Source organism: Haliotis rufescens, unplaced genomic scaffold (genome assembly GCF_023055435.1).
Source record: "Haliotis rufescens isolate VD_foot unplaced genomic scaffold, xgHalRufe1.0.p SCAF_4, whole genome shotgun sequence".
NCBI lineage: Eukaryota > Metazoa > Mollusca > Gastropoda > Lepetellida > Haliotidae > Haliotis > Haliotis rufescens.
The window spans coordinates 30,891,040-30,918,244 of NW_025964112.1; the positions used below are offsets into that span (position 1 = coordinate 30,891,040).

Consider the following 27,205-nt stretch of genomic DNA (forward strand, 5'->3'; position numbering starts at 1 on the left):
ATGGCTATGGTGTGTACACGTGTCAGTCTTGGCCTTGGTTCCAAATGTGTCAATAATGGCCTTGGTGTCTACACATGTCAGTCTTGTCCTTGATTTCCAGAAGTGTCAGTAATGGCCCTGGTGTCTACACATGTCAGCCTTGGCCTTGTTTCCACATGTGTCAGTAATGGCCTTGGTTTTGTACACATGTCAGTCTTGGCCCTGGTGTCTACACGTGTCAGTCTTGGCCTTGTTTCCACATGTGTCAGTAATGGCCCTGGTGTCTACACGTGTCAGTAATGGCCTTGTTTTCACACACTTCAGTAATGGCCTTGTGTTTTCACACACTTCAGTAATGGCATTGTATTTTCACACACTTCAGTAATGGCCTTGGGTGTGTACACGTGTCAGCCTTGGCCTTGTTTCCACATGTGTCAGTAATGGCCCTGGTGGCTACACATGTCAGTAATGGCCCTGGTGGCTACACATGTCAGTAATGGCCCTGGTGTCTACATGTGTCAGTCTTGGCCTTGTTTCCACATGTGTCAGTAATGACCTTGGTGTCTACACGTGTCAGTCTTGTCCGTGATTTCCACACGTGTCAGTAATGGCCTTGGTGTCTACACGTGTCAGTCTTGGCCTTGTTTCCACATGTGTCAGTAATGGCCTTGGTTTCTACACGTGTCAGTCTTGGCCCTGGTGTGTACACGTGTCAGTCTTGGCCTTGTTTCCACAAGTGTCAGTAATGGCCCTGGTGTCTACACGTCAGTCTTGGCCTTGTTTCCACATGTGTCAGTAATGGCCCTGGTGTCTACACATGTCAGTAATGGCCTTGTTTTCACACACTTCAGTAATGGCCTTGTGTTTTCACACACTTCAGTAATGGCCTTGGGTGTCCACATGTGTCAGTAAACAAACTTAGGATTACCTTGCAATAACATGGTGACAAGGGGTGTTCTGTCACTGGTCTTGGTCTGTGACACTGTGAGGTCTCCAGCTTCTAGCACTCTGTTCACTGGTGAGCCCCAGTTGATGATACCATTTGTCATGAACCGGTCCAACTCATCCTTGCTGCTACCAAATGCCTAACATGGAACACATATATTAGAAAACAGTTTTTCAACCTTAGCAAACTTTTACACATTAGTGACAACAAACATTCTGAAATACTGATATCCAGGAACAATGAAACAGTAAGTTGATTAACAGGAATATTCGATAAATCTTTGTTGAGTATATTGATATTAGTAAAATATACCACCATACTGTCTGATACCGATGCATTAAGGAGTATTGAAGTTAAGTAAAAACCTGAGTAAAATCTAAATTATTTTTACATTTGTATACTTATCCTGCATTACTCCTTAATGCATTGACTGCTTACCTTACGACAACAAAAGACAGCGCTCAGCGATAGTCCTGGGTAAAAAAAAGATGTTTCCGTTTTCAACTCCTGCTTTTTGCTCGGGCCATCACCGTTGTCATATGACCTTGATGACAAGTCACCTTCCTCACATCATTGCCTTTTGAGGCAAGACTGTGACGGTTGGGTCCTTAGACGTAGTAATGCAGGATAAGTATACAAATGTAATAACTATTTAGATTTTACTAAATTTTTTACTTATCCTGCATTACTCCTTAATGCATCTGTATCAGATGGTTTGGAGGTGGAAATACCTTCAGATGTCCAAAACCTCAATAATTCACACCCCAAAAATGACACATGTTTGTCAATAATCCGTGAGGTGGAAAAAGCACACCGGGTTGGTTCAATTTTATTTACAAGTGGAACATACGAATTCAAGTGTAACACCTGTGAGTGAGTGAGTGAGTATGGTTTTACGCCGCTTTTAGCAATATTCAAGCAATATCACAGCGCAGGACATAAGAAATGGGCTTCGCACATTGTACCCATGTCGGGAATCGAAACCTGGGTCTTTGGCGTGACGAGCGTACGCTTTAACCACTAGCCTACCCGACCGCCCTGTAATACCCTGTACACACTTGGTAATAAAGAATGATAGCGAAAGCTAAAATCTTTACCTACTGTGTCATTGAGCCAAGCTTGCCAACCATCCTGGTACAATGACCCTGCAAGGCTCACATTAGGTTAGTTGACCTAATTCCGGTGTTTATAGTCAGAAATCTTGACCTGTGATATTTAAATCACCCTGTGCATTAACCTCGAATCCGTAAAATGCCGGAGACGAGGTACCAGTTCCACACAAGGGACAGTCCACAGTGAACTGTATGGTGTGGTGTTTCCGAGTTCTGTGTAGGACAAGTGACTTGGCCGGTGTAGGTGCAAAATTGATCTCCCTGAATTTTTTTACGCCTGGTGCTGCCTGTACAATGATCCCCACAGATGAATACCCAGCAGCATATGACGATTTTGTCCAATGTCCAATCTTGAAGGTGTGAAGTTCTTCAAGTTTGGAACAACTGTCTTCCAGACACCACATGAATCAAATTCAACAAGTATTTGTCACAGAGTGACGAAATATCCCCCGCCTGTACACCATAGTACCAAATATGAAGACAATCCAGCGATTAGTTCTTGAGATATTGTGGCAACACCGTTTTCCAACTCCAAAAACAGATTTGCCTGCTGTGACCTTGAAAATGGGGTCAAGGTCACCAAAACCGACTGGTGTCTGCGGTGTCTGTATATTCACCATAGTTACAAATATGAAGACAATCCAGTGTTTAGTTCTTGAGATATCGCGGCAACACCGTTTTCCAACTCCAAAAGCAGATTTGCCTGCTGTGACCTTGAAAATGGGATCAAGGTCACCAAAACCGACTGGTGTCTGCGGAGTCTGTATATACACCATAGTTCCAAATATGAAGACAATCCAGTGTTTAGTTCTTGAGATATCGCGGCAACACCGTTTTCCAACTCCAAAAGCAGATTTGCCTGCTGTGACCTTGAAAATGGGATCAAGGTCACCAAAACCGACTGGTGTCTGCGGAGTCTGTATATACACCATAGTTCCAAATATGAAGACAATCCAGTGTTTAGTTCTTGAGATATCGCGGCAACAAACAGGTGGGACGTACGGACGGACGTACGGACGTACGGGACGGTCGTGAATACTATATCCCCCGCTTCGCGCTTTCGCGCGGCGGGGGATAACAAGAGTACTAACGTGAAATCGTTTAGCCAACGTTGAACATACATCGCTATACGGGAGAATTGGCAGAAAAATTTATAGCATGAGACCAGTCGCTGCCAAACGTTGAGGAAAAAAACAACCTCTGTTGGGAAATTTTTACCACAGTTGTAAATGGTTTAGACAATTGTCTTTGGTCTCAATCAGATCTTGTTGGAAAACCAGTGGGAAAATCAAGCTAAAGTGATATGAGCCTTCTGGTTTTGCCTCTGCCACGCCCTTTACCTCGAAGGAAATCTGGTCCTGACATTCCTTGAGGGATGAGTTTATTGGCTTACAATTGCCCGATCTGCCTGCCCACTGGGAGGAATTCTGATAAACGTGCTCCAATGCTTTGAGCGCAGTCTTGTTCCTGTGTTAGATACTTAACCGTTCGTTGAACAGGACGCTAGTTGATCAAGGTTGAAGTAGGAGCCTGCGCTTAAACTCGGAATCCCAGTTGGACAGCTCAAGCCTGCGGGCCACGGTAATCTCCATTAGTGTGGCCCTGAGATTGTTCCTCATGTGGTCTATTTGAAGCTGTTGGAAGTCAACCACAGTTTTGAGATGATTGATGCACTGCCGGATAAGTAGGTGGAACAGCGCTAAGCTGATCATGCGTCGCTGATGTAATGGGGTATACTGGCAGCCCTGAGGCTGATGTAATCGTAGATGCACCTGGAGGGTAGGCAGGCGCTGCGCTCAGCACAAGCCCTTGAGAAGCAACGCCCATGAGTGATGACTGGAATCTTGGCTTGTGTCTGCGCTACTGCAATCAAAGTGTTGTGATACACACGCACCAGCGTCGCAGAGGCGGTAGCACTGGAAGCCCTAGACGCCTGTAAATTAGAATCAGGTACGATAGTCACATTGGCCTCCTACACTGTTGAATTTGTAGGAGGGTGAATGTCTGCAGTCACTATTACGGAAGCCATATTACCAACCGAAGATAACGGTTGTGTAGTTATGACAGAAGAATGTCCGCTGCTTGCATCCTGCGACTGTGACACCTTCCTCCCAACACGACGGGACTGCTGTCTATAAATAGCAAAACTTGATGGAGAGAGAGGTGAACAAAAATTACATTTAAAGTTTGGAGAGCAAACTTGTGTGCAAGCCAAACAGCATAGATGAGGATCTTTGGAAGATTTTTTACCACGACAATTAGTACACCACGCAAGCAAATAGAGAGTTGTTGAGTGATATGGAGTTGAAAAATTGACACTCGAATTATACAAATATCTATCGGCAAATATTGTACGAGTTGAAAGTGTATACAATGACTCATGCAAACCCTGTGTAACGCCAAAGCTACCCATATTTAAAAACACATAAATATTTTATAGATACGTAGCTACGAACTGCAAACAATTTGACTACCCCTGCAGGTACACAATTGTAACACAAATTCAAAATGGCAGGAAACAACGAGCCACACCAAATCACCCCCATATTAATACACAAAATAGTGAAGGTAATATGAAAAGAATACATCACCCATCACAGATATAATCTAGAGTAACAGCCGAAGCTAAGGGTCTAAAAAAATCCAAATTGAAGAGCTCAGCCGAGAGACGTCCTTGCTGTTATACGACAGGCAGTGGTGTGAGGAAAGTGACTTGTCATCAAGGGCACATGACAGCGGCGATGGTCCATGCAAAAAGCAGGAGTTGAAAACGGAAACATCTTTTTTCACCCAAGACCATCACTGAGCGCTGTCTTTTGTTGTAAGGAAAACAGTGAATGAATTAAGGAGTAATGCAGGATAAGTAAAAAATATGAGTATTGGAGAATTTACTGTAATATTCAGTGATGTATTGAGATCTATGAGAGCGAAGACTTTACATTAAACAATGATATGCCTCCACTACTACTGGGAAAATACATAAATGTCATGTTCAGTCTTCTTGAGAAGTTTTTTTCCATCTACCGCTTTAATTTAAATAGAGGAATAGAAATATTTTTGTTAAGTAAGATGTATTTCTCAAAGGAGTGCTCAGGTTTGATACACTTATATTGATTGCCTTTAAAACTAGACAAGATCTTGCATTGCCATTCTTAGAGAAACTGATCCTTTTCAACATGGTCAGTGAGCCATTTAGTCCTATACTGATCGGGCTTTTCCAACAAATTACATAAACCAAAAGAGTTTAGAGTATTAGTTGTACATTCCAACTACTTATTATTATTTCCATTACTTTTTAAATCATAAGAAACAGAATCATAAACTTGGTGTGAGAGCTTCTTATTACCTTTTCTTGTTTTATGCCAGAAGTTTATCATTCTCTTATATACACCGTTAAACAAAGTAGCAATCTTCCAAATTAGTCATAAATCATGAAGTTTGGGGTACTGTTCCTAAGTAAAATAAAAATTAAGTTGTAATTTCTAAAAGATTTCTATAACTCTATACTTTGCAGCCATATAAGGAAAACCATTAATACCACTAAGAAGTAGTTTCTGCCATAGCACTACTCTCCACAGATTATCAGCCTTTTCAGAAGTCAATAAATGTGCAGTATAGTTTTCTTTTAGAGTTTCATTAAGTGTATCAGCATATTAATAATAGAAATATTATAATGGATGTTAATTATTTTCAAAGCCTGCTTGCGATGGGTTAAGAATATTATTACATTCCAGGAATTTATATAGGCCATGATTTAAAATACTCAGAATTGTAATGTGTCTGTATGATTTGGGATCAAAGGCCTGACCTATCTTCTAATAAACTGATTTAATAATGCCTTCTTCTTGGAATTACACCAGAGAAATTACCGGGTAATGTACACATTATCCAATGATCTAACTTGTTTGATCATTCAGTTTCAGTACAATCAATATCTGCTTTGTTCCATTTAAGTGAGGTAATTAATTCTCCCCGAAATAGACATTCGAGTCTTTTCATAAACACTTACAGGTTTAACATCATGCTGAAAAGCATGCATAAAGTCTACTCGGGATACTCGCAGCTTCTCTATAGCATCTGGGTCTACCTCCACTGTCGATGTTGCCTAGAAACAGATGGAAGAACATCATATACACAATGCAAGTGATCCATTGAAACTTGAAGTACACATAAAACCAATTGGTTTCTAAATATGTTTGTTCCCTGATTTTCTTATAGCATATATCTACAAATAGTACCATGGCACTGTAGGTCCCCTGGAGGAGTATTCAACAGAGAAAGCTACTTAAGAAGACCTTTTTCTGCATAAATATGTATCTGTTATAACTGCCACATTGAAAATCAGATTTTGGGTGTTACCAAATTTAAAATGTAAAATAATGCGAAAAATGGAGCATATATGTTGTGTCCTTAATGGTAACTAATCATACACTTCTTCAGTGTCCATATTAAAAATAGATTCCAAAGTCTTGAAAGAATGCTGCTTTTTCACTGGTGGGAAATAGCATGTCAAGTTTTAGATTGTTTGGTGCAGTGGTTTCAGAAGACATGATGTTTACAGTGCAAGCATTTGCATTTTGAGTTCAGTTAGTACAGGGAGGTGTCTGTGTTAGTACAGGGGGCTGTGTCTGTGTTAGTACGGGGAGGTGTCTGTGTTAGTACAGGGAGGTGTCTGTGTTAGTACAGGGAGGTGTCTGTGTTAGTACAGGGAGGTGTCTGTTAGTACAGGGAGGTGTCTGTTAGTACAGAGAGATGTCTGTGTAAGTACAGGGAGGTGTCTGTGTTAGTACAGGGAGGTGTCTGTGTTAGTACAGGGAGGTGTCTGTGTTAGTACAGGGGGCTGTGTCTGTGTTAGTACAGGGGGCTGTGTCTGTGTTAGTACAGGGGGCTGTGTCTGTGTTAGTACAGGGAGGTGTCTGTGTTAGTACAGGGAGGTGTGTCTGTGTTAGTACAGGGAGGTGTCTGTGTTAGTACAGGGGGCTGGGGCTGTGTCTGTTAGTACAGGGAGGTGTCTATGTTAGTACAGGGAGGTGTATGTGTTAGTACAGGGAGGTGTCTGTGTTAGTACAGGGGGCTGTGTCTGTGTTAGTACAGGGATGTGTCTGTGTTGGTACAGGAAGCTGTCTGTGTGTTGGTACAGGGGTGTGAGTCTGTGTTAGTGCAGGGGGCTGTGTCCGTGTTAGTGCAGGAGGCTGTGTCTGTGTTAGTGCAGGGAGGTGTCTGTGTTAGTGCAGGCGGCTGTGTCTGTGTTAGTACAGGGAGGTGTCTGTGTTAGTACAAGGGGCTGTGTCTGTGTTAGTACAGGGAGGTGTCTGTTAGTACAGGGGGCTGTGTCGGTACAGGGATGTGTCTGTGTTGGTACAGGAGGCTGTGTCTGTGTTGATACAGGAGGCTGTGTCTGTGTTTGTACAGGAGGCTGTGTCTGTGTTGTTACAGGAGGCTGTGTCTGTTAGTGCAGGGGGCTGTGTCTGTGTTGGTACAGGAGGCTGTGTCTGTGTTGGTACAGGGATATGTCTGTGTTGGTACAGGAGGCTGTGTCTGTGTTGGTACAGGAGGCTGTGTCTGTGTTGGTACAGGAGGCTGTGTCTGTGTTGGTACAGGAGGCTGTGTCTGTGTTGGTACAGGGATATGTCTGTGTTGGTACAGGAGGCTGTGTCTGTGTTGGTACAGGGATATGTCTGTGTTGGTACAGGAGGCTGTGTCTGTGTAAGTACAGGGGGCTGTGTCTGTGTTGGTACAGGGATATGTCTGTGTTGGTACAGGAGGCTGTGTCTGTGTTGGTACAGGAGGCTGTGTCTGTGTAAGTACAGGGGGCTGTGTCTGTGTTGGTACAGGGATATGTCTGTGTTGGTACAGGAGGCTGTGTCTGTGTTGGTACAGGGAGGTGTGTCTGTGTTTGTACAGGGGGCTGTGTCTGTGTTGGTACAGGGATGTGTCTGTGTTGGTACAGGGAGGTGTGTCTGTGTTTGTACAGGGGGCTGTGTCTGTTTTAATACAGGGATATGTCTGTGTTGGTACAGGAGGCTGTGTCTGTGTTGGTACAGGGGGCTGTGTCTGTGTTGGTACAGGGATATGTCTGTGTTGGTACAGGAGGCTGTGTCTGTGTTGGTACAGGGAGGTGTGTCTGTGTTTGTACAGGGGGCTGTGTCTGTTTTAATACAGGGATGTGTCTGTGTTGGTACAGGGAGGTGTCTGTGTTGGTACAGGGATGTGTTTGTGTTAGTGCAGGGGGCTGTGTTGGGTAAGTGCCGGTGGGCTGTGTCATGTTAATGCAGGGGCTGTCTGTGTTTGTACAAGGGAAGTGTCTGTTAGTGCAGGGGGCTGTGTCTGTGTTAGTGCAGGGGGCTGTGTCTGTGTTAGTGCAGGGGGCTGTGTCTGTGTTAGTGCAGGGGGGTTAATCTGTGTTAGTACAGGGAGGTTAATCTGTGTTAGTGCAAGGGGCTGTGTCTGTGTTAGTACAGGGAGATGAGTCTGTTTGTACAGGGAGGTGTCTGTGTTAGTGCAGGGGGCTGTGTCGTGTTAATGCAGGGGCTGTGTCTTGTTAGTACAGTGGGCTTTGACAGGGAAGTGTCTGTTTTAGCACAGGGAGGTGTCTGTGTTAGTGCAGGCGGCTGTGTCTGTGTTAGTGCAGGGGGCTGTGTCTGTGTTAGTGCAGGGATGTGTGCCTGTGTTAGTACAGGGAGGTTAATCTGTGTTAGTGCAAGGGGCTGTGTCTGTGTTAGTACAGGGAGATGAGTCTGTGTTAGTACAGGGAGATGAGTCTGTGTTAGTACAGGGAGGTGAGTCTGTGTTAGTGCAGGGGGCTGTGTTGTGTTAGTGCAGGGGGCCGTGTCGTGTTAATGCAGGGGCTGTGTCTTGTTAGTACAGGGGGCTGTGTTGTGTTTGTACAGGGGGTTGTGTTGTGTTAGTGCATGGAGGTGAGTCTGTTTGTACAGGGAGGTGTCTGTTTTAGCACAGGGAGGTGTCTGTGTTAGTGCAGGGGGCTGTGTCATGTTAGTGCAGGGAGGTGAGTGTGTTTGTACAGGGAAGTGTCTGTTTTAGCACAGGGAGGTTTCTGTGTTAGTGCAGGGGGCTGTGTCTGTGTTAGTACAGGGATGTGTGCCTGTGTTAGTACAGGGAGGTTAATCTGTGTTAGTGCAAGGGGCTGTGTCTGTGTTAGTACAGGGAGATGAGTCTGTGTTAGTACAGGGAGGTGAGTCTGTGTTAGTGCAGGGGGCTGTGTTGTGTTAGTGCAGGGGGCCGTGTCGTGTTAATGCAGGGGCTGTGTCTTGTTAGTACAGGGGGCTGTGTCTGTGTTAGTACAGGGAGGTGAGTGTGTTAGTGCAGGGGGCTGTGTTGTGTTAGTGCAGGGGGCCGTGTCGTGTTAATGCAGAGGCTGTGTCTTGTTAGTACAGGGGGCTGTGTTGTGTTTGTACAGGGGGTTGTGTTGTGTTAGTGCATGGAGGTGAGTCTGTTTGTACAGGGAGGTGTCTGTTTTAATACAGGGAGGTGTCTGTGTTAGTCCAGGGGGCTGTGTCGTGTTAGTACAGGGAGGTGTCTGTGTTAGTGCAGGGGGCTGTGGTCTGTTAGTGCAGGGAGGTGAGTGTGTTTGTACAGGGAGGTGTCTGTTTTAGAACAGGGAGTTGTCTGTGTTTGTACAGGGGGCTGTGTCGTGTTAGTACAGGGAGGTGTCTGTTTTAGCACAGGGAGGTGTCTGTGTTAGTGCAGGGGGCTGTGTCATGTTAGTGCAGGGAGCCGTGTCGTGTTAGTGCAGGGAGGTGAGTGTGTTTGTACAGGGAAGTGTCTGTTTTAGTACAGGGAGGTGAGTGTGTTTGTACAGGGAAGTGTCTGTTTTAGTACAGGGAGGTGTCTGTGTTAGTGCAGGGGAGGGGGTTCATGTTAGTGCAGGGAGTTGCGTGTGTTTGTACAAGGAGGTGTCTGTTTTAGTACAGGGAGGTGTCTGTGTTAGTACAGGGGGCTGTGTTGTGTTAGTGCAGGGGGCTGTGTCGTGTTAATGCAGGGGCTGTGTCTTGTTAGTACAGTGGGCTTTGTCTGTGTTTGTACAGGGAGGTGTCTGTTTTAGCACAGGGAGGTGTCTGTGTTAGTGCAGGGGGCTGTGTCATGTTAGTGCAGGGGGCCGTGTCGTGTTAGTGCAGGGAGGTGAGTCTGTGTTTGTACAGGGAAGTGTCTGTTTTGGTACAGGGAGGTGTCTGTGTTAGTGCAGGGGAGGGGGGTCATGTTAGTGCAGGGAGTTGCGTGTGTTTGTACAGGGCGGTGTCTGTTTTAGTACAGGGACGTGTCAGTGTTAGTGCAGGGGGCTGTGTCATGTTAGTGCAGGGAGGTGATTCTGTGTTCAGGAGGGGGGGGAGGTGTCATGTTAGTGCAGGGAGGTGCGTGTGTTTGTACAGGGAGGTGTCTGTTTTATCACAGGGAGGTGTCTGTGTAAGTGCAGGGGCTGTGTCATGTTAGTGCATGGAGGTGAGTGTGTTTGCACACGGAGGTGTCTGTTTAAGTACAGGGAGGTGTCTGTGATAGTGCAGGGGGCTGTGTCGTGTTAGTGCAGGGAGGTGAGTCTGTGTTTGTACAGGGAAGTGTCTGTTTTAGTACAGGGAGGTGTCTGTGTTAGTGCAGGGGGCTGTGTCATGTTAGTGCAGGGAGGTGAGTGTGTTTGTACAGGGAAGTGTCTGTTTTAGTACAGGGAAGTGTCTGTTTTAGTGCAGGGAGGTGTCTGTTTTAGTACAGGGAAGTGTCTGTGTTAGTGCAGGTGGGGGGGGGGTGTCATGTTAGTGCAGGGAGGTGCGTGTGTTTGTACAGGGAGGTGGGTGTGTTTGTACAGGGAGGTGTCTGTTTTAGCACAGGGAGACGTCTGTTAGTGCAGGGGGCTGTGTCATGTTAGTGCAGGGAGGTGAGTCTGTGTTTGTACAGGGATGTGAGTCTGTGTTTGTACAGAGAAGTGTCTGTTTTAGTACAGAGGGCTGTGAGGGTGAATTAAATGCGAAAAATGCGAGTGGTCTTTGCTCGCATTAATAAATATCGCATTTATATCAACAATAAGACATTCTGGATAGCAAAAATACCAACTTAGACATACGCTGCAAAACAAACAACTATGTATTCCACATCAGTGTTTATGGAGCAGAACTTGTAACAAGTATATAAACAATGTCATTCAAACACTAATTACATCCTGTGAAATGTCACTGATGGGGTCAAGACAAGAGTCCTACTCACTTATGTCATCACACCTGCAGTCCAGTCCAGGTGTCAGTCCAGACAGACGCCACCCTCGCAACATGGTGTCTTTGTTCTTTGCGACTGCGTCAAAGGCCGACACGAGCCAGCGTGCATGTATTGTTTCAGCAGAAGTACACTACACAGCGCTAATTAGCGGTGCTATTTGGTGTGTGATTGGATTAATATAATATTAGTAAAATCTAAATATTTTTTACATTTGTATACTTATCCTGCATTACTCCTTAATGCATTCACTGCTTACCTTACGACAAAAAAAACTGGGACAGCTAACCGGCGATGGTCCTTGGGTGAATTATTCTGTTCACAATCCAACTTTTATATCCCGCCGTCGCTGTCCCGGTGATCACGTGACCAAAGGTCAACTCTTCACATCACTGCCTGTCGCCCGAGCTTAAAAAAACATACTTTTGAGGTTTCTGAAGCCAAAGTGGGGAGGCAAGTCTGCGACGGGTGGGCCTTAAACGTAGTAATGCAGGATAAGTATACAAATGTAAAAAATATTTAGATTTTACTAAATTTTTTACTTATCCTGCATTACTCCTAAATGCATCTGTATGGGACGGTATGGAGGTGGGAAATCCTCAATACAGAAACCTCAATAATTCACACCCTGACACCTGACACAGATTAGTCAGTAACCCGTTAAGCGGAAAAGTTGAGAAAAAACGCTTATACGGTAGGGTATTACAATGTGGCAAACAATTGCACATGGGAATTAAAGAATAGTTCCCTATACATTTTAGTAATAAAGACAACGAGCTGCTCAGCCAAATCTTTACTTACTATATGATTATAGCCCTGATGACAATAACTTGTCTTCCCTTGGCGAAATCTGATCAATAACACCGAACAGGAAAAGGCTCTGTATAGGGCGTGTATATTATTTGCGTCGAGGGTTGGTGACTTGCTGAGCTACAACCAACGGCCCAAAACTGCGTACACCTTCAATGTCCTCGAGAGTCACATCGCGAAGATAATGACTAGCGAAAACTGTGTCAGACCTCCAAAACATCCTTCCATGATTGTCTTGATAGTACAATTGCTGTGTAAGGCCATGGTAGAGGCTAATGCCCTGATCTCATGAGGATTATTCGTTCTTGGTGGATCCAAATTGGCGATCGAATAAGCCTGAAGGATGACTGCGCGTAACCATAAGGATATGGTGTTGCGACTGACCTCGGTCGTGGATGTAGCAGATACGGGTATAAATAACCGCTTCCTCGAACCACGCCTAGTCTTGGAACGGCGGATGAAAATTCGCAGTGCCCGTACCGGACATAATAGAAGTTCACCCTCATCCTCACTGCCCACAATCGTCGAGATTGGTGGAATGGTGAAGGAACGATCAGGTTGGCCTGGTAATTGATTCTTGGCAATAAAATCCCAGCACAACCCTAGATGTACCGCTCCGTGCGTCCCATGCTCAAAACGAACCCGGGTGATGTCGATTGCATGTAATTCGCTCACCCGTGCCGCTGTGGCTAATGCCAAGAGAAACATTGTTTTCTTGGTGAGGTCATAAAATGAGGATGCATTGAGGGGCTCAAATGGGGGTCCTCGCAAACCTCGAAGTACCACGTTCAGATCCCACGCAGGTGGGCGGAACTTGGTCTTCTGATCCTCAAGCCTAAAAGAGCGTAATAAGGCCTGTAGTTCCGGGATCTTAGTAATCTTACGATTATCCGGAACGGCCAACACTGAGTTAAGTGCAACCAAGTACGTGGTAATGGTGCTACCTTTCAAGTGTCTCTGGGTACGCAGATGTAGGAGGTATTCAGCTAAAAACTGAGGTGACGCCGTAGTAGGATCTTGACCTTTTGCCTTGCAAAAAGTCTCAAATGATCCCCACTTATCATCGTAAAGGCTTCTAGTAGAGGGACGATGAGCTAAGGTTATAGCTTTAGCTGCCCGATCCGAATAGCCTTTGGCACTTAATGCCTTTTTAAGACGAACCAACCGTGCAGACGAAATTTGTCTGGTGTTGGATGAGGCAATTTGCTGTGAGGGTGGATTAGTAGGTTGGACCATTGTGGAAGGTGTAGTGGATCGTTTCCTGCTAGCTTCCTGAGCTCGACGAACCACCCTCTCGCTGGCCACCAGGGCGCGACCAAAGTCAGAGCAAGTGTTCTTGTCTCTTGGATCTTTTGTATTACCCTGGGAAGTAGAACTGGTGGCGGAAATGCATACGCCTTTATTCCTTCCCAAGGAATGCTGAATGCGTCCACCGCCCAAGCCTTCGGATCTGGTAACGGGGAGACATATGTCAAAAGTTGGTGGTTTTGGCAAGTTGCAAACAGGTCGATGTTTGGTTGCCCGAACTTCCGAACCAATAATTGGAATGCTTCTGTGTGAAGTTTCCACTCGGTGGGTGCTACCCTGTCTGGGCGTGATAGAGCATCGGCCAGAATATTTCGACATCCGGGGATGTGCTGAACTATGAACTGTAGTTGCAGCCGATCCACTAGATGGAAAAACCTGAATGTCTGTTGAAGTAGCGAGTTGGAGTGTGTTGTTCCCTGATTGCGCAGGCACCACACCACAGTGCTGTTGTCTGTGGATATGGATAGTTGGGTTGATTGTAGTTGATTCTGCCAATGGGATATGGCTAGAATTACGGCTTCCAACTCCAGATTGTTTATGTGCCATTTCCGATGAGCGCTTGACCATAGCCCTGAGACTGTCTGGTCTTGTAGGTGAGCACCCCACCCCTGAAGGGAGGCGTCTGCGAATAGGTGTAGATTCGGGGACAACCCTGATAAAGAGATTCCTCCTAAGACATTCGACTCTATCGTCCACCAACGGAGATAAGGTCTCAAATTCGTTGGTAGCATGATGGCCCTGAGTGGATCCTGACTCCTGATGTAGGGATTCAGGAATTGTTGTATTGGGCGTAACTGTAATCGGCCTCTGTTGGTTAGGTCCTGGGCTGAGGTGAGTAACCCTAGCAACACTTGCCATTGGTGAAGTGTGCGTGGTTGACAAAGAGCAGGTGACAGGAGGCGTAAAATCTTGTGCCATCTGTCCCTGGGAACCGACAGGAGGTTCTGATCTGTTTGAAATAGTCCTCCTATGAACTGGAGTCGAAATGATGGAGTTAACTCCGATTTCGCCTCGTTGACTATCCAACCCAGTTGATATAGTAGTCTTCTGGTGAATTCCCGGTGACATATTAACGTCGGTGTGTGTTGATGACACAGGAGACAGTCGTCTATGTACGACTGGAACCAAATGTTCCTCAGTTGTAGAAACACAGTTATGGGCTTCATTATTCGTGTAAATAGCCACGGGGCCACTGAAATGCCAAATGGGAGTACTGCCCACTGGTAGTGGACCCCATTGAACTGGAACCTGAGGAATCTGCGATCTTTGGAATGAATCGGTATGTGCAGATATGCATCCTGTAGATCGATACTGATCAAGGAATCGAACGCTTTTATGCTGGTTCTGAGTAGTCTCAATGTAATGAGGCGGAAATAGGGTGGACGCTTCAGATAGAGCTCGTTGAAAACAGAGAGATTGTGTATCATTCTCATCTTGTCTGAGCCCTTCTTGGGTACCAGGAAGATGTGAGAATAAAATCCCGGAGTTAGCGCTGGGGTGTGTATAATCTCTACGGCTCTTTTCTCCAATAGTAAGTCTATGTTGGCCTTTAAAAGGACATGTTGCTTCCTTGGATAATTCCCCGGAATGGGTGCCGTGGTCAACGGAGGAAAAACCTCTATGTCTAGTTGGTAACCGTGGCGTAGAATGTTGAGAACATAATCGTCCCTGAGGATGCTCCAGTTCTTCCAAAACCGATTCAGTCTCCCGCCTACAGGGGTATCGACAATTGGGACGACTGGGGGTAGGAGATCCCAGTCGTGACTGTCTAACATTTCAATGTTTGCCCCTCCTATCACCTCCCTTACTGTGGTATTTACCACGTCGGGATTGATAAGAACCCTGGGGTTTTCCTCTGCCACGCCCCTTGCCACGAAAAGAATCTTGCACCTGTCCTTCCTTAAGCGACTCACGTCTAGGCCTGTAGTTGCCTGACTTGCCCGATCGCTGGGAAAAATTTTGAGAAACATGCTCCAAAGCCTTGAGTGCTGTTTCATCCCTAGCGTAACTGGAAACCTTAGCGTGTGTGTCTGAAATCTGTTCGTTGAACAGAGATGATGAAGACCAAGGTTGACGTAGCAATCTGCGTTTAAACTCTGAGTCCCAAGTAGATAAGGCTAAATAACCCAATCTCCGAGTGACAGTTATTTCTGCCAACGCAGCTTTAAGATGATTTCTTATATGGTCAATCTGACGCTGTTGAAAATCAACTATAGTTTGGAGGTGATCTAGTCTGTTAGGATTATCCTCTGACAGATCCTGCTCTACCGCCCGAGTAGACGATGCTAATGCTGCTAAAGGTTTTAATACCCTTCGGATTTCTGTTTCAATAAACGCAACTCTGGTATCCTGAACCTTAAGAGTGGTAGGCCTTGACGAGCCTGTCATTCTGTGTATATCCTCATCCAAACTATGTGCCTGGTTTGCTGCCTCAAAGCCATGAATAGGAAATTCATCCTTCCTAAACCTGGGAGGTCTGAATGACGGTGTAAGTGTGAGCTTGGAGAAGTCCTCATCCAAAGATCTAATCATATCTGACATCATAGGGTCAATCGGAATCGACGTAGGATGTGTCCAAATAGTATCTTTTTTATCTACCCCACTACCCGGGGAAGGTACTGAAATGAGGCGGTCAGCTACCCAATCAGGTACTTGAGCCAGGCTAAGGTGAGTATTCCATTCGTTCGCGGAATCTCCCTCCTCACCATTAGAACCATCTGATGAATCAGAACGACGTTGATGTGTACGTCTTGATGGTGAACGACTTCTACTCCGATGTGCAATATTACCTCTGACCGAGGGCTTAGATGAACTGCCTGGTGACAAGGAATCATGAGTTGATGTCCAAGTACGGGCAGGTGTACTGGTACTACTCAACGAAGAATGTACTGTATTATGACTCATAATAGGAGTGTTATACACATTAGTCACTGGAGTAGGCGGTAAAATATGTGCCGTAGATGTAGTTGATGCAGGTGTCTGATACATAGGCATAGGTGTAGGCAAAGGCATAGGCGTAGGCATAGGCGTAGGCGTAGGCATAGGCGCAGGCGTAGGATACAGTTGTGTCATAGACTGCTGCCACATTGATTGTAGAAAATTTTGCATCCAATTAGTGTTTGGAATTGGCATAGGCGCCTGCGCTGGATACATTGGTACAGCGCTAAGCTGATCGTGCGCTGGTTGCGTAATATCATACGCTGATAACCCTTGGGCTGAAGTCATTGTAGAAGCGCTTGGGTAGTAGGGCTTGGCTGCGCTCGGCGCAGGCATATGAGGCGCAATGCTCAATGGAGTAGACTTGAGTCTAGCTTGGCTTGGCGCTATCCCCGACAACGCATCTTGAGACGCTGGCGCACTGTCTGCATACGTAACAGATGTAGAATTCTCCAAATTAGGTGCAATTATAATACGCCCAACATTCTCCGGGAGAGAAGATTCCGGTGGCATGTGCACCTCCGCGGTGACAGTTACGGCCGACCTATTATCCCTCATAGATAAAGGTTGCGTGGTAATGATCGAATCCTGTCCCTCGCTCATTTGCGATAGCGATAGAGACATTTTCCTTTTCTCAAGACGTGATTGCTGCAAAATACGTTTGTGAGTGACTTGCCTATACCTCGCGAAACTCTTTGGAGAGAGGTTTTTACAAAAAACACATTTAGAATTTGGTGCACAAATTTGTGTACATGACAAACAACGTGGGTGAGGATCTTGAATAGATTTTTTCCCACGACAATTAGTACAACGCGCAAGCATAAGTTACGCAATAATATACTAGAAGAAAACGGGACTGGAATTTACTGCCGTAGATAATTTCTCGGCAAAATATTTGAACGAGTTGATAGTGTATAAATGCTTGAATATACGCAACTCAATGAACCGCCAAAGCTAGAAGTATTGAAAACAACATATGAAATATGTTATACATACCTAGCCGATAATTGTAAACAATTGACTACCTTTACCAAGCAAACAATTGTAACACAATTCAAAATGGCGGGGAACAGATAGCACGTGGCGGGAAAAAAGACACGTCTCTTTTTCCGCCTCAAAATATCAAATACAACTTCACAACATGTTGAAAGTAATATGAAAGGTATACATCACCCATCGCAGAAGAATTTTAGAATGGTAGACGAATGGAAAGCCTAAATAAATCCAAAAAAACGAGAGCTCCGCTGGAAACGTCCTAGCTATGTCGCGACAGGCAGTGATGTGAAGAGTTGACCTTTGGTCACGTGATCACCGGGACAGCGACGGCGGGATATAAAAGTTGGATTGTGAACAGAATAATTCACCCAAGGACCATCGCCGGTTAGCTGTCCCAGTTTTTTTTTGTCGTAAGGTAAGCAGTGAATGCATTAAGGAGTAATGCAGGATAAGTAAAAAATTAGGATTATCCTGTAAACCTGACAGAGGACATTTTCTTTAGATATAAATCCACTGATTCTTGAGAGGAGGGAGGTGTCACATTCATATTGAGTCACATTTTTGGCTAGGGGCCAGCAGTCGTATTCTTTTGGAGACGCATTAATTCCACGATTTACAGTATTCCAATATCATGTTATTTCACTTTTTTAGCTTTTACTAAATATAATTAAAATAATAACAAGCATAGAAGCGAAGCACTTCGGTGCAGCTGATCGCTATTGCCAGTTATTTTTTATCACATGGAACAATTTGACAAGTCACCGTCTAGGCTCCCGCACACGTGATTGTGAGAACTACATTTTGACATAGAATTGTCAAACTACAACAAATATGACATTTAACAAGTCAAAGTATGGCATTTATGATATATGTATCCATTCTGTCAACTAAAGTTCATTTCAATGCGTCAATAGCGGTAATCTGACCGTGGTTGCTGTTAATAACGGTGAGTTGTGCGATTTTTCGATTGCTTCACACACAATTTCGCGGAAATTAATTAAAACAATATTAAAAGGAATTTTGAATAAAAGTATTGAAATAAGTCCAGATATACAATGAACACTTTTTATAACTAGACAGTGCAAATAACAAGATTACATTGTGTACTCTAATATGAATTTGTTGACATTGTAATGTCTTTGCATTGGGTAAAAAAAACAAAAAAACTCATTATGGCGTGTATAACACCCCCTTCTACACAGCTGTGTTTTGGGGGGAAAAAATGTGCACTATACTGAAGAAAATATGGTAGTTAGTACATGCTTACTTTGATAAGTCTGTTCATGGCTGTAGATTGAGCTGCTCTTACTAATCCCTCAATCTCAGCCCCACTGAAATTCTTTGTGATGGCAGCTAACTCAGGAATATCCACATCAGAATCCAACTTTCCGTTCTCCTTCATGGTCATAGTATGAATGTCAAGGATCTGGACACGTCCATGTTCATCTGGGAGACCTATAAAAACAGCCTGACGTGATGACAGTCATCGCTACATGGCACACTTCCTTACACATAGAATGTCGCCAATTACCATGACAGGTCTCACATGAAACTTAACATGATACACTGAGAGCTTTACCACTAAATATGACAGGCTCCTTTACACAGGATTATCATAATAAAACTTTTTTTTCCATTTTTTTAAATCCACACTCACTAATATTCCAGCTATTTGATTGCAGCCTGTAAATGATTGAGTTTGGAACAGACAATCTAGTGATTGATATGATGAGCAATGATCCACTCTGTACAATGACAAGCCAGTAAGCCTGACCACCCATCCACTAAGTCGCCTCTTACAGTTACAACCCGTACATGTTACTGGGGATCTATTCTAACCTGGAATCCCCATGGAGCTCACATTGGCAGTCATGATAAATGAGCATTTCTGATTAAATGCAAAGTTTTTATACATACCTGACGCTACAGAGTGCTATAAGTGTAGCGTCAGGTAAGATAAAACATATGCTTGTGACAAAAGTTACTGACCGATTTCCATCTGCACCTCAAGTCGGCCTGGTCGGAGGAGTGCATCATCAATCATGTCCTTCCTGTTAGTCATCCCTATGACAAGAATGTTGTTGAGCTGCTCCACTCCATCCAGCTTAGACAGCAGCTGGTTGACCACAGTGTCATGCACAGCCGTATTGCCAGCCTTCAATACAATCATGGGCAGCATTTGTGAAAGTGAAAATTCAATCTCAACAAAATCAATTCTTTGTGCTCACAACTGCTAAACAAAGATCTGAGGACATCTCTTTACGGATCATGTCAGAACGACCTTTCATTCGACCAATGTCGGGAAAGTGACAGTTGGAGTGAGTGAGTGAGTGAGTGGGGATAATAACGCTTTTTTTTAACAGTATTCCAGTTATATCACGGCTTGTCAGCTTAATGTTGGAGGAAAGCCCCAAGTGATGCAGGTCTCAGACGTTTACCACTTCGGTGAAACCCACGAGCACGGGTATGGTGCTGACAAACCTAGAAACATAATTGGGGCAAACCGGGATTCGAACCCACAATCATAGGTTTCTGGCGTGCCCAAGGGACGCAACTCTGCACAGCGAATTGCGGCACCTTAGACGACTGGGCCACCAGTACCCCCCAGTGACAGTTGGAATGTGTTTTCTGACAATGCAACCTCGAAAAGGTTAACATAGGTTATTTCAAACAACAGTCACGGGCGGTGTGACTGGTCCATCAAAATCATCAGCTATATCTTGTTTCAAGGGGAAAAATATTTCAAACTAAAGACAAGGGAAGTTTGTTTGATTGTTTATTGTTTAACACCGCACTCAGCAATATTACAGCTATATGATGGCGGTCAGTAAATAATCGAGTCTGCACCAGACTATCCAGTGATCGACATCATGAGCATTGGTCCATGAAACTGGGATATGAATACATGCATCAAGAAGGGAGCCTGACCATTTGATCACATTAGTCGCCTCTTACAACAAGCATAGTCACCTTGTGCGGCAAGCATAGGTTTGCTGAAGGCCTATGCCACACAATTTCGGCCATCTATGACACATTCCAGAATTTTCTTTTGTTCAGTTTTCAAAGCAAAATCTGGAAGTCACCAATTTGAAACTGGTGCCTTAAAGCTCAAGGAAGGAAGGTGCTTTCTGATTAGCAAATGTCACTTCTTGTAAGCAATTTCACTGGTCAGTCAAAGTTTGTGAACGGTCTTTCTGAAGTGAACTGTAATGGGATATCCTCAGATCTGTATGTAGTGAGCACTAAGATTTTAATGAGATTGGAGGAAATTGTAAGTTGCTGTGTTACCAATATCTAATTGTTACAATAAATGCTATAACAGACATACCACTGATCCTCTGGACTTGCATATGGCATCTATTTCATCAAAGATGATGATGTGTAGACCACTATTCCTGCCACACTGGATATAAGAAAAAAAAAACATCTGGTAAAAAATTCATCTTGGGTTACAGACTTGTTCATACTAAAATTTTCCTAAAAATATTGGTCCTTTCTACTCATTTTAGCCATTTATGTGTTAGGCCGTGTCAGAAGTCCGAAACGTGCATGTACAAAAACGAAAAAAGGTTAGTTGTCAGCCATGTGGACATCTTTGAACATTTTCATACCAATATTTCTATGACTTCTATAACTGTAAACTTGACATTTCCAATGGCTACATCAAGACTGCCAAGAGCTGTGTGAGTACACAAGACTGCCAAGAGCTGTGTGAGCACACAAGACTGCCAAGAGCTGTGTGAGCACACAAGACTGCCAAGAGCTGTGTGAGCACACAAGACTGCCAAGAGCTGTGTGAGCACACAAGACTGCCAAGAGCTGTGTGAGCACACAAGACTGCCAAGAGCTGTGTGAGCACACAAGACTGCCAAGAGCTGTGTGAGCACACAAGACTGCCAAGAGCTGTGTGAGCACACAAGACTGCCAAGAGCTGTGTGAGCACACAAGACTGCCAAGAGCAGTGTGAGTACACGAGACTGCCAAGAGCTGTGTGAGCACACAAGACTGCCAAGAGCTGTGTGAGCACACAAGACTGCCAAGTGCTGTGTGAGCACACAAGACTGCCAAGAGCTGTGTGAGTACACGAGACTGCCAAGAGCTGTGTGAGTACACGAGACTGCCAAGAGCTGTGTGAGTACACAAGACTGCCAAGTTCTGGGTGAGTACACGAGACTGCCAAGTGCTGTGTGAGTACATGAGACTGCCAAGAGCTGTGTGAGCACACAAGACTGCCAAGAGCTGTGTGAGCACACAAGACTGCCAAGAGCAGTGTGAGTACACGAGACTGCCAAGAGCAGTGTGAGTACACGAGACTGCCAAGAGCTGTGTGAGTACACAAGACTGCCAAGAGCTGTGTGAGTACACAAGACTGCCAAGAGCTGTGTGAGCACACAAGACTGCCAAGAGCTGTGTGAGTTCATGAGAAACCAGGTGAGGTGAAATGGGGTTTAACATCGCACCCAAGATTATTGCACTTATATAGCCACCTGCATACACGTGTAGGTGTATGTGGCTGTTTGTACTAGTCCGAACTGAAGCGGATTTATAGTGCTAGCCCACTGAGATACCATGCCGCAGTTTAACCCCACTTAGACACAGAATACCGACACCGAGCCAACCAGTCCTTGTTTTAGCCTCTAAATGCCGAGCGCCAGACAGGGTAACAACAAGTACCATCTTTTAAAGTCTTTTGGTATGTTGTGGCCGGGAATCACACCCCGGTCCTTCCGCTCTCCGGGTGGACGCTCTACCACTAGACCACGGAGGTGGTCTTCATGAGAAACCAAGAAATGTGAGTACACAAGTAACCAGGAGCTGTGTGAGTACACATTTCATCTAGGTTTTTGGTTTGGTTTGGTTTGGTTTGGTTTGATGTTTAACACCGCACTCAGCAATATTCCAGCTATATGACAGCAGTCTGTAAATAATCGAGTCTGGACCAGACAATCCAGTGATTGATATCATGAGCATCGATCCACGCAATTGGGATCGATGACATGCATCAACCAAGTCAGCGAGCCTGACCATCCGATCCCGTTAGTCGCCTCTTACGACAAGCATAATCGCCTTTTATGGCAAGCATGGGTTGCTGAAGACCTATTCTACCCCAGATCTTCACGGGTCCATTTCACCTAGAGCTGTATCAGTACAAAAGGCTGCATAATCCTACCCTCTTTTCTTCCTCTTCGGCTTCTGCAAACAGCTTCCGGACATTAGCTTCTGATTCACCTACATACTTGTCCAAAATCTGTGGGCCATTTACAATTTTGGGTTCCCGAGCATTAAGCATCTTTCCTATTTGTCTGAAAGGAAACAAAAGAAATGTTGTTATCCTCAAGTTATTAAGTCAAAACTTTACATGTGTTTTCCACAATTTCCTACCATTCAACAATTTGACCTGGGCACTACCATTTTTACTGTGGGTACATTACACGATATCTACAATGGTCTGATACATTGTCATAAGGGTCTGTGTCACTGACATTGAAGTCTGATTCATTGACAACTAAGTCTGATGCTCCTTGCCATCAGGGACTGACTCACACTGCCATTGAGGACTGACTCACCTTACTATCAGGGACTGACACAGTTGCCATCAGGGACTGACTCACCTTACTATTAGGGACTGACACACCTTACTATCAGGGACTGACTCACCTTACTATCAGGGACTGACTCACCTTACTATCAGGGACTGACACAGTTGCCATCAGGGAATGACTCACCTTACTATCAGGGACTGACTCACCTTACTACCAGGGACTGACACAGTTGCCTTCAGGGAATGACTCACCTTACTATCAGGGACTGACTCACCTTACTATATGGGACTGACTCATCTTACTATATGGGACTGACTCACCTTACTATCAGGGACTGACACAGTTGCCTTCAGGGACTGACTCACCTTACTATCAGGGACTGACTCACCTTACTATCAGGGACTGACACAGTTGCCTTCAAGGACTGACTCACCTTACTATCAGGGACTGACTCACCTTACTATCAGGGACTGACTCACCTTACTATCAGGGACTGACTCACCTTACTATCAGGGACTGACACAGTTGCCTTCAGGGAATGACTCACCTTACTATCAGGGACTGACACAGTTGCCTTCAAGGACTGACTCACCTTACTATCAGGGACTGACTCACCTTACTACCAGGGACTGACTCACCTTACTACCAGGGACTGACTCACCTTACTATCAGGGACTGACACAGTTGCCTTCAGGGAATGACTCACCTTACTATCAGGGACTGACTCACCTTACTATCAGGGACAGACTCACCTTACTATCAGGGACTAACACAGTTGCCATCAGAGAATGACTCACCTTACTATCAGGGACTGACTCACCTTACTACCAGGGACTGACACAGTTGCCATCAGGGACTGACTCACCTTACTATCAGGGACTGACTCACCTTACTATCAGGGACTGACACAGTTGCCTTCAGGGAATGACTCACCTTACTATCAGGGACTGACACAGTTGCCATCAGGGACTGACTCACCTTACTATATGGGACTGACTCACCTTACTATCAGGGACTGACACAGTTGCCATCAGGTACTGACTCACCTTACTATCAGGGACTGACTCAGTTGCCATCAGGGACTGATTCACATTGCGAGTAGGCTCTGATTCACAATGGTATCAGGGTCAGACTCACCTTGCCATCAGGGTCTTGCCAGTTCCAGGTGGGCCGAACAGCAATATGCCTCTGACATGCTTCATACCTGTGTTCACATACACAGTTATTAATGAACATGCCCAAGTGGTTCCAAATTCAAATAATGTTCTTCAAATTATGATGTTTCATAAAACCGTCAATGTGAAACGATTTGAATTTAACTGGATTAATATTTTTTTAAATAAAGAACTCTGCTGCCATCTCATCACTGTCAAATGACTATGATGAAGGACTGCAAAAATGATTGAAGAATGTAGAAACATAATAAAAAACGAGAATTTTCATATTCAAGTGGAGAGTGATGAATTCAACATTCTAAAATGGTTTTGAGGCAAATACTTATCACAACATTAACAAGATTGCATGACCCCAGTATCCATGAAGATGCAGGTAGAGGTCTTCAGCAATCCATGCTTGCCGTAAAAGGCAACTACGCTTGTCGTAAGAGGCGACTAACGAGATTGAGTGGTCAGGCTCGCTGACTTGCTTGATGCATGTCATCGTATCCCAACTGCGTAGATACATGCTCATGATGTCAATTAATGGATTGTATGGTCCAGACTCGATTATTTACAGACAGCCGTCATATAGCTGGAATATTGGTGAGTGCAGCATTAAACAAAACAAACAGACAAATCTTGTTGCTGAACCAAAACCTGATCCCAAAGGTGATCTCTTTCTCAGAGAGAACACTTCCATAAACACAAATCACCCAAACATGCCTACCACCAGGCATCATGTGAGTCAAGCAGCACACGGCTCTCTTTTCGTTGCACAGTACTATTATCTGTAGTTTTTTTAGTCATAAAAAATCTCAGACAACACTTTGAACTGTCGTTTTTTCAAACTATTTTCGTATTTGAAGTTATTTTTACTCCATCAGACCGTAAAGAAATATTCTATATCCCTGTGTAATTTTATTGTTGGAGATGACCCCAGAGCCGAACGAGCACAATGCTTGCATAACGTCTAATTTTCAGATCTTGCTCGGCATCCAGGAGGTTAAACAAATCTTATTGTAGTATCACTTGCCAATACAAGCATCAGCATTTGAAGGTAAAGATATCGATAGTTGTCATGGAGAATACATATCATATCAAAGCAGACATATTCTGCATCTGATTATTTTTTCACAACATTTTGCACCAACACCTGTTGCTCAGCGGTGGTGAATCAGTATTCACCGAACAAAGCATCCAAGAACAGTGCAATATGAAGCATAAGAGTGATAGTTTCTGTCAGTACACTGCAGTGAATGACTTCACTATAAAACAGTGCATTAACTAGTAATAATTATCATAATTATTCAATTATTATGACTGTAGGAGTGTTCCTTCATTACTTAATAGTATCATGCACTTACCAAACATGCTGTTTAAAAGATCCATACACTGTAAGGTAAACAGAATGTTAACAGATTTATTGCTTGTTGATTTTTTATTTTGCTTTAAACCTTGAGCAAATTTGATGAGATTTTGATTATTGCCTGTTTTAAAGTAGGTGACAACCTATCCATGAGATCTTCATGTGAATCTCATTGGTAACTTACCAATCTGCTCAACAACATCGGGAGGGAAAACTCGGGATGCAAATGCCCTTCTGAATATGGCAGAGAATTCATTGTCCAGGCCACCAATACCCATCTTGTTGAAGTCCCAGTCTGGGTTGATGATTGACTGATAGGTAGATTTCCTGGCAAAAAAACACTAATGGAATGAAACTTTGTGATGGCTGTTGCAGCGATAGTACACTAGATTCTGCCCCAATATGAACGTGTACACATCATATCATAGTAGATAAGCAATGGGGTGCTGGACACATTCTACCCTAGGTTCCCACAGGGCACTACCATAGGGATTACACACTAAATGTCTCTTTGATAAAGATTGAATGCACATACCCTTTAGATTTTCCTTTGAGATTCAGCATGGAATTTTCAGCTTTCTCAAAGATCACTGCAGAGTTGGGTGTCAACATGCCTTTATTAGCCTGCAAATAAAAAAGCTGTCTAAAAGATGCCCATCTTGCACCTTAGTCAATGTGGGAATGATGACGGTCAGATATCCTAGTAGTTAAAGCATACTCTTATCACGCCAATGACCCAGTTCGATTCCTGACATGGGTACAATATGTGAAGCCCATTTCTGGTGTCCCCCGCCATGATATTGCTGGAATATTGCTAAAAGTGGCATTAAACCATACTAACTCACTCAATGTGGGATGTAAATTTTTAAAATATATTTCTACAAATATCCAAAAGCATTTATACCAAAGATTTGACCAGTGTTTGCATCTCCAATCTCATGATGTATGTGAACAACAGAAACAACACACAAATACTGTTTACGAAAGTTGGCCCAACATTTTCAAGATTTAATCAAGTATCTCATTTTGTGTGTGGATTCATACTAGGAGACAAATTGTATCCAGGTAACAATATTTTAATTCTTAGTGATGCCCATAACCAAGTTGATAGAACATGTATTACATACCATGTTGCAAGGACCATACTTCTGGAATTATTGGCTAACTCAACACGTGTCAGCTAAAACAGTAAGTCCTTGATTTGAGTGAACCACCAGATGATGAAAATGATATTGATAATTCATTGATATTAATTCTACTTCAGTTCACCTCATAAAGAGTGAGTGAGTGAGTATGGTTTTACGCCGCTTTTAGCAATATTCCAGCAATATCACGGCGGGGGACACCAGAAATGGGCTTCACACATTGTAGCGTGACGAGCGAACGCTTTAACCACTAGGCTACCCGACCGCCCCCACCTCATAAAGAGGTCTGCTCAGTAGTGTCTACATGCATGTTTTATCTACTTCAGACATATTCATTACTTTTCGTGGTTTTCCCTCCATCTTCTCCTTGACAGCTGTGAAGTCCAGCACTGTTGACAGAAACACATCTTGTTAGCAAGGACCAACGTTATTTTTATACTCGGAACTCCCAAATGAGTTTGAGACAACCAGGAATTCGACAGATCCAAGTTTAACACGAGGAGGTTCGACTGTATATACAGTTATGCCTTGCTAATATGCTACCTTTGGGGTCCAAATAATTGATGAGGTGGAGTCTTAAGGGGTAGATGATCAACAAAACAGTATACATGCACTGCCTACCTAACACAAACAACACTGCACATTTCAAAGTTTAACAAAAAATTGAATAGTGGTTGTTTATGATTCATT

At 44.2% G+C, this 27,205-nt stretch overlaps 2 protein-coding genes across 5 annotated transcripts in view; both read right to left on the reverse strand.

Moving 5' to 3' along the window:
- The window catches only part of LOC124149543 (vesicle-fusing ATPase-like), a 67,442-nt gene that overhangs the window by 17,514 nt on the left and 22,723 nt on the right, over nucleotides 1-27,205 (reverse strand). For all 3 annotated transcript variants that reach the window (XM_046521219.2, XM_046521218.2, XM_046521220.2), the window contains exons 6-15: nucleotides 26,855-26,904; nucleotides 25,906-25,994; nucleotides 25,555-25,697; nucleotides 23,985-24,051; nucleotides 22,475-22,607; nucleotides 20,633-20,707; nucleotides 19,294-19,459; nucleotides 18,572-18,759; nucleotides 6,047-6,142; nucleotides 908-1,064 (exon numbers count right to left, since the gene is read on the reverse strand). In XM_046521219.2, coding sequence (XP_046377175.1) covers nucleotides 908-1,064; nucleotides 6,047-6,142; nucleotides 18,572-18,759; nucleotides 19,294-19,459; nucleotides 20,633-20,707; nucleotides 22,475-22,607; nucleotides 23,985-24,051; nucleotides 25,555-25,697; nucleotides 25,906-25,994; nucleotides 26,855-26,904 — 1,164 coding nt within the window. The remainder of the gene's footprint in view (nucleotides 1-907; nucleotides 1,065-6,046; nucleotides 6,143-18,571; nucleotides 18,760-19,293; nucleotides 19,460-20,632; nucleotides 20,708-22,474; nucleotides 22,608-23,984; nucleotides 24,052-25,554; nucleotides 25,698-25,905; nucleotides 25,995-26,854; nucleotides 26,905-27,205) is intronic.
- On the reverse strand, nucleotides 6,873-11,118 carry LOC125372333 (spore coat protein SP85-like). 2 transcript variants are annotated; one of them, XM_048381955.1, is made up of 3 exons: nucleotides 8,042-11,118; nucleotides 7,866-7,901; nucleotides 6,873-7,817 (listed from the first exon to the last, which is right to left on the reverse strand). In XM_048381955.1, exons 1-3 carry the CDS (start codon nucleotides 8,300-8,302, stop codon nucleotides 7,353-7,355), a joined length of 762 nt encoding a protein of 253 aa, XP_048237912.1. In that variant the 5' UTR covers nucleotides 8,303-11,118; the 3' UTR covers nucleotides 6,873-7,352. The 2 variants fall into 2 exon arrangements, with proteins under 2 accessions (XP_048237912.1, XP_048237911.1); XM_048381954.1 differs by having other exon boundaries at nucleotides 6,873-7,901.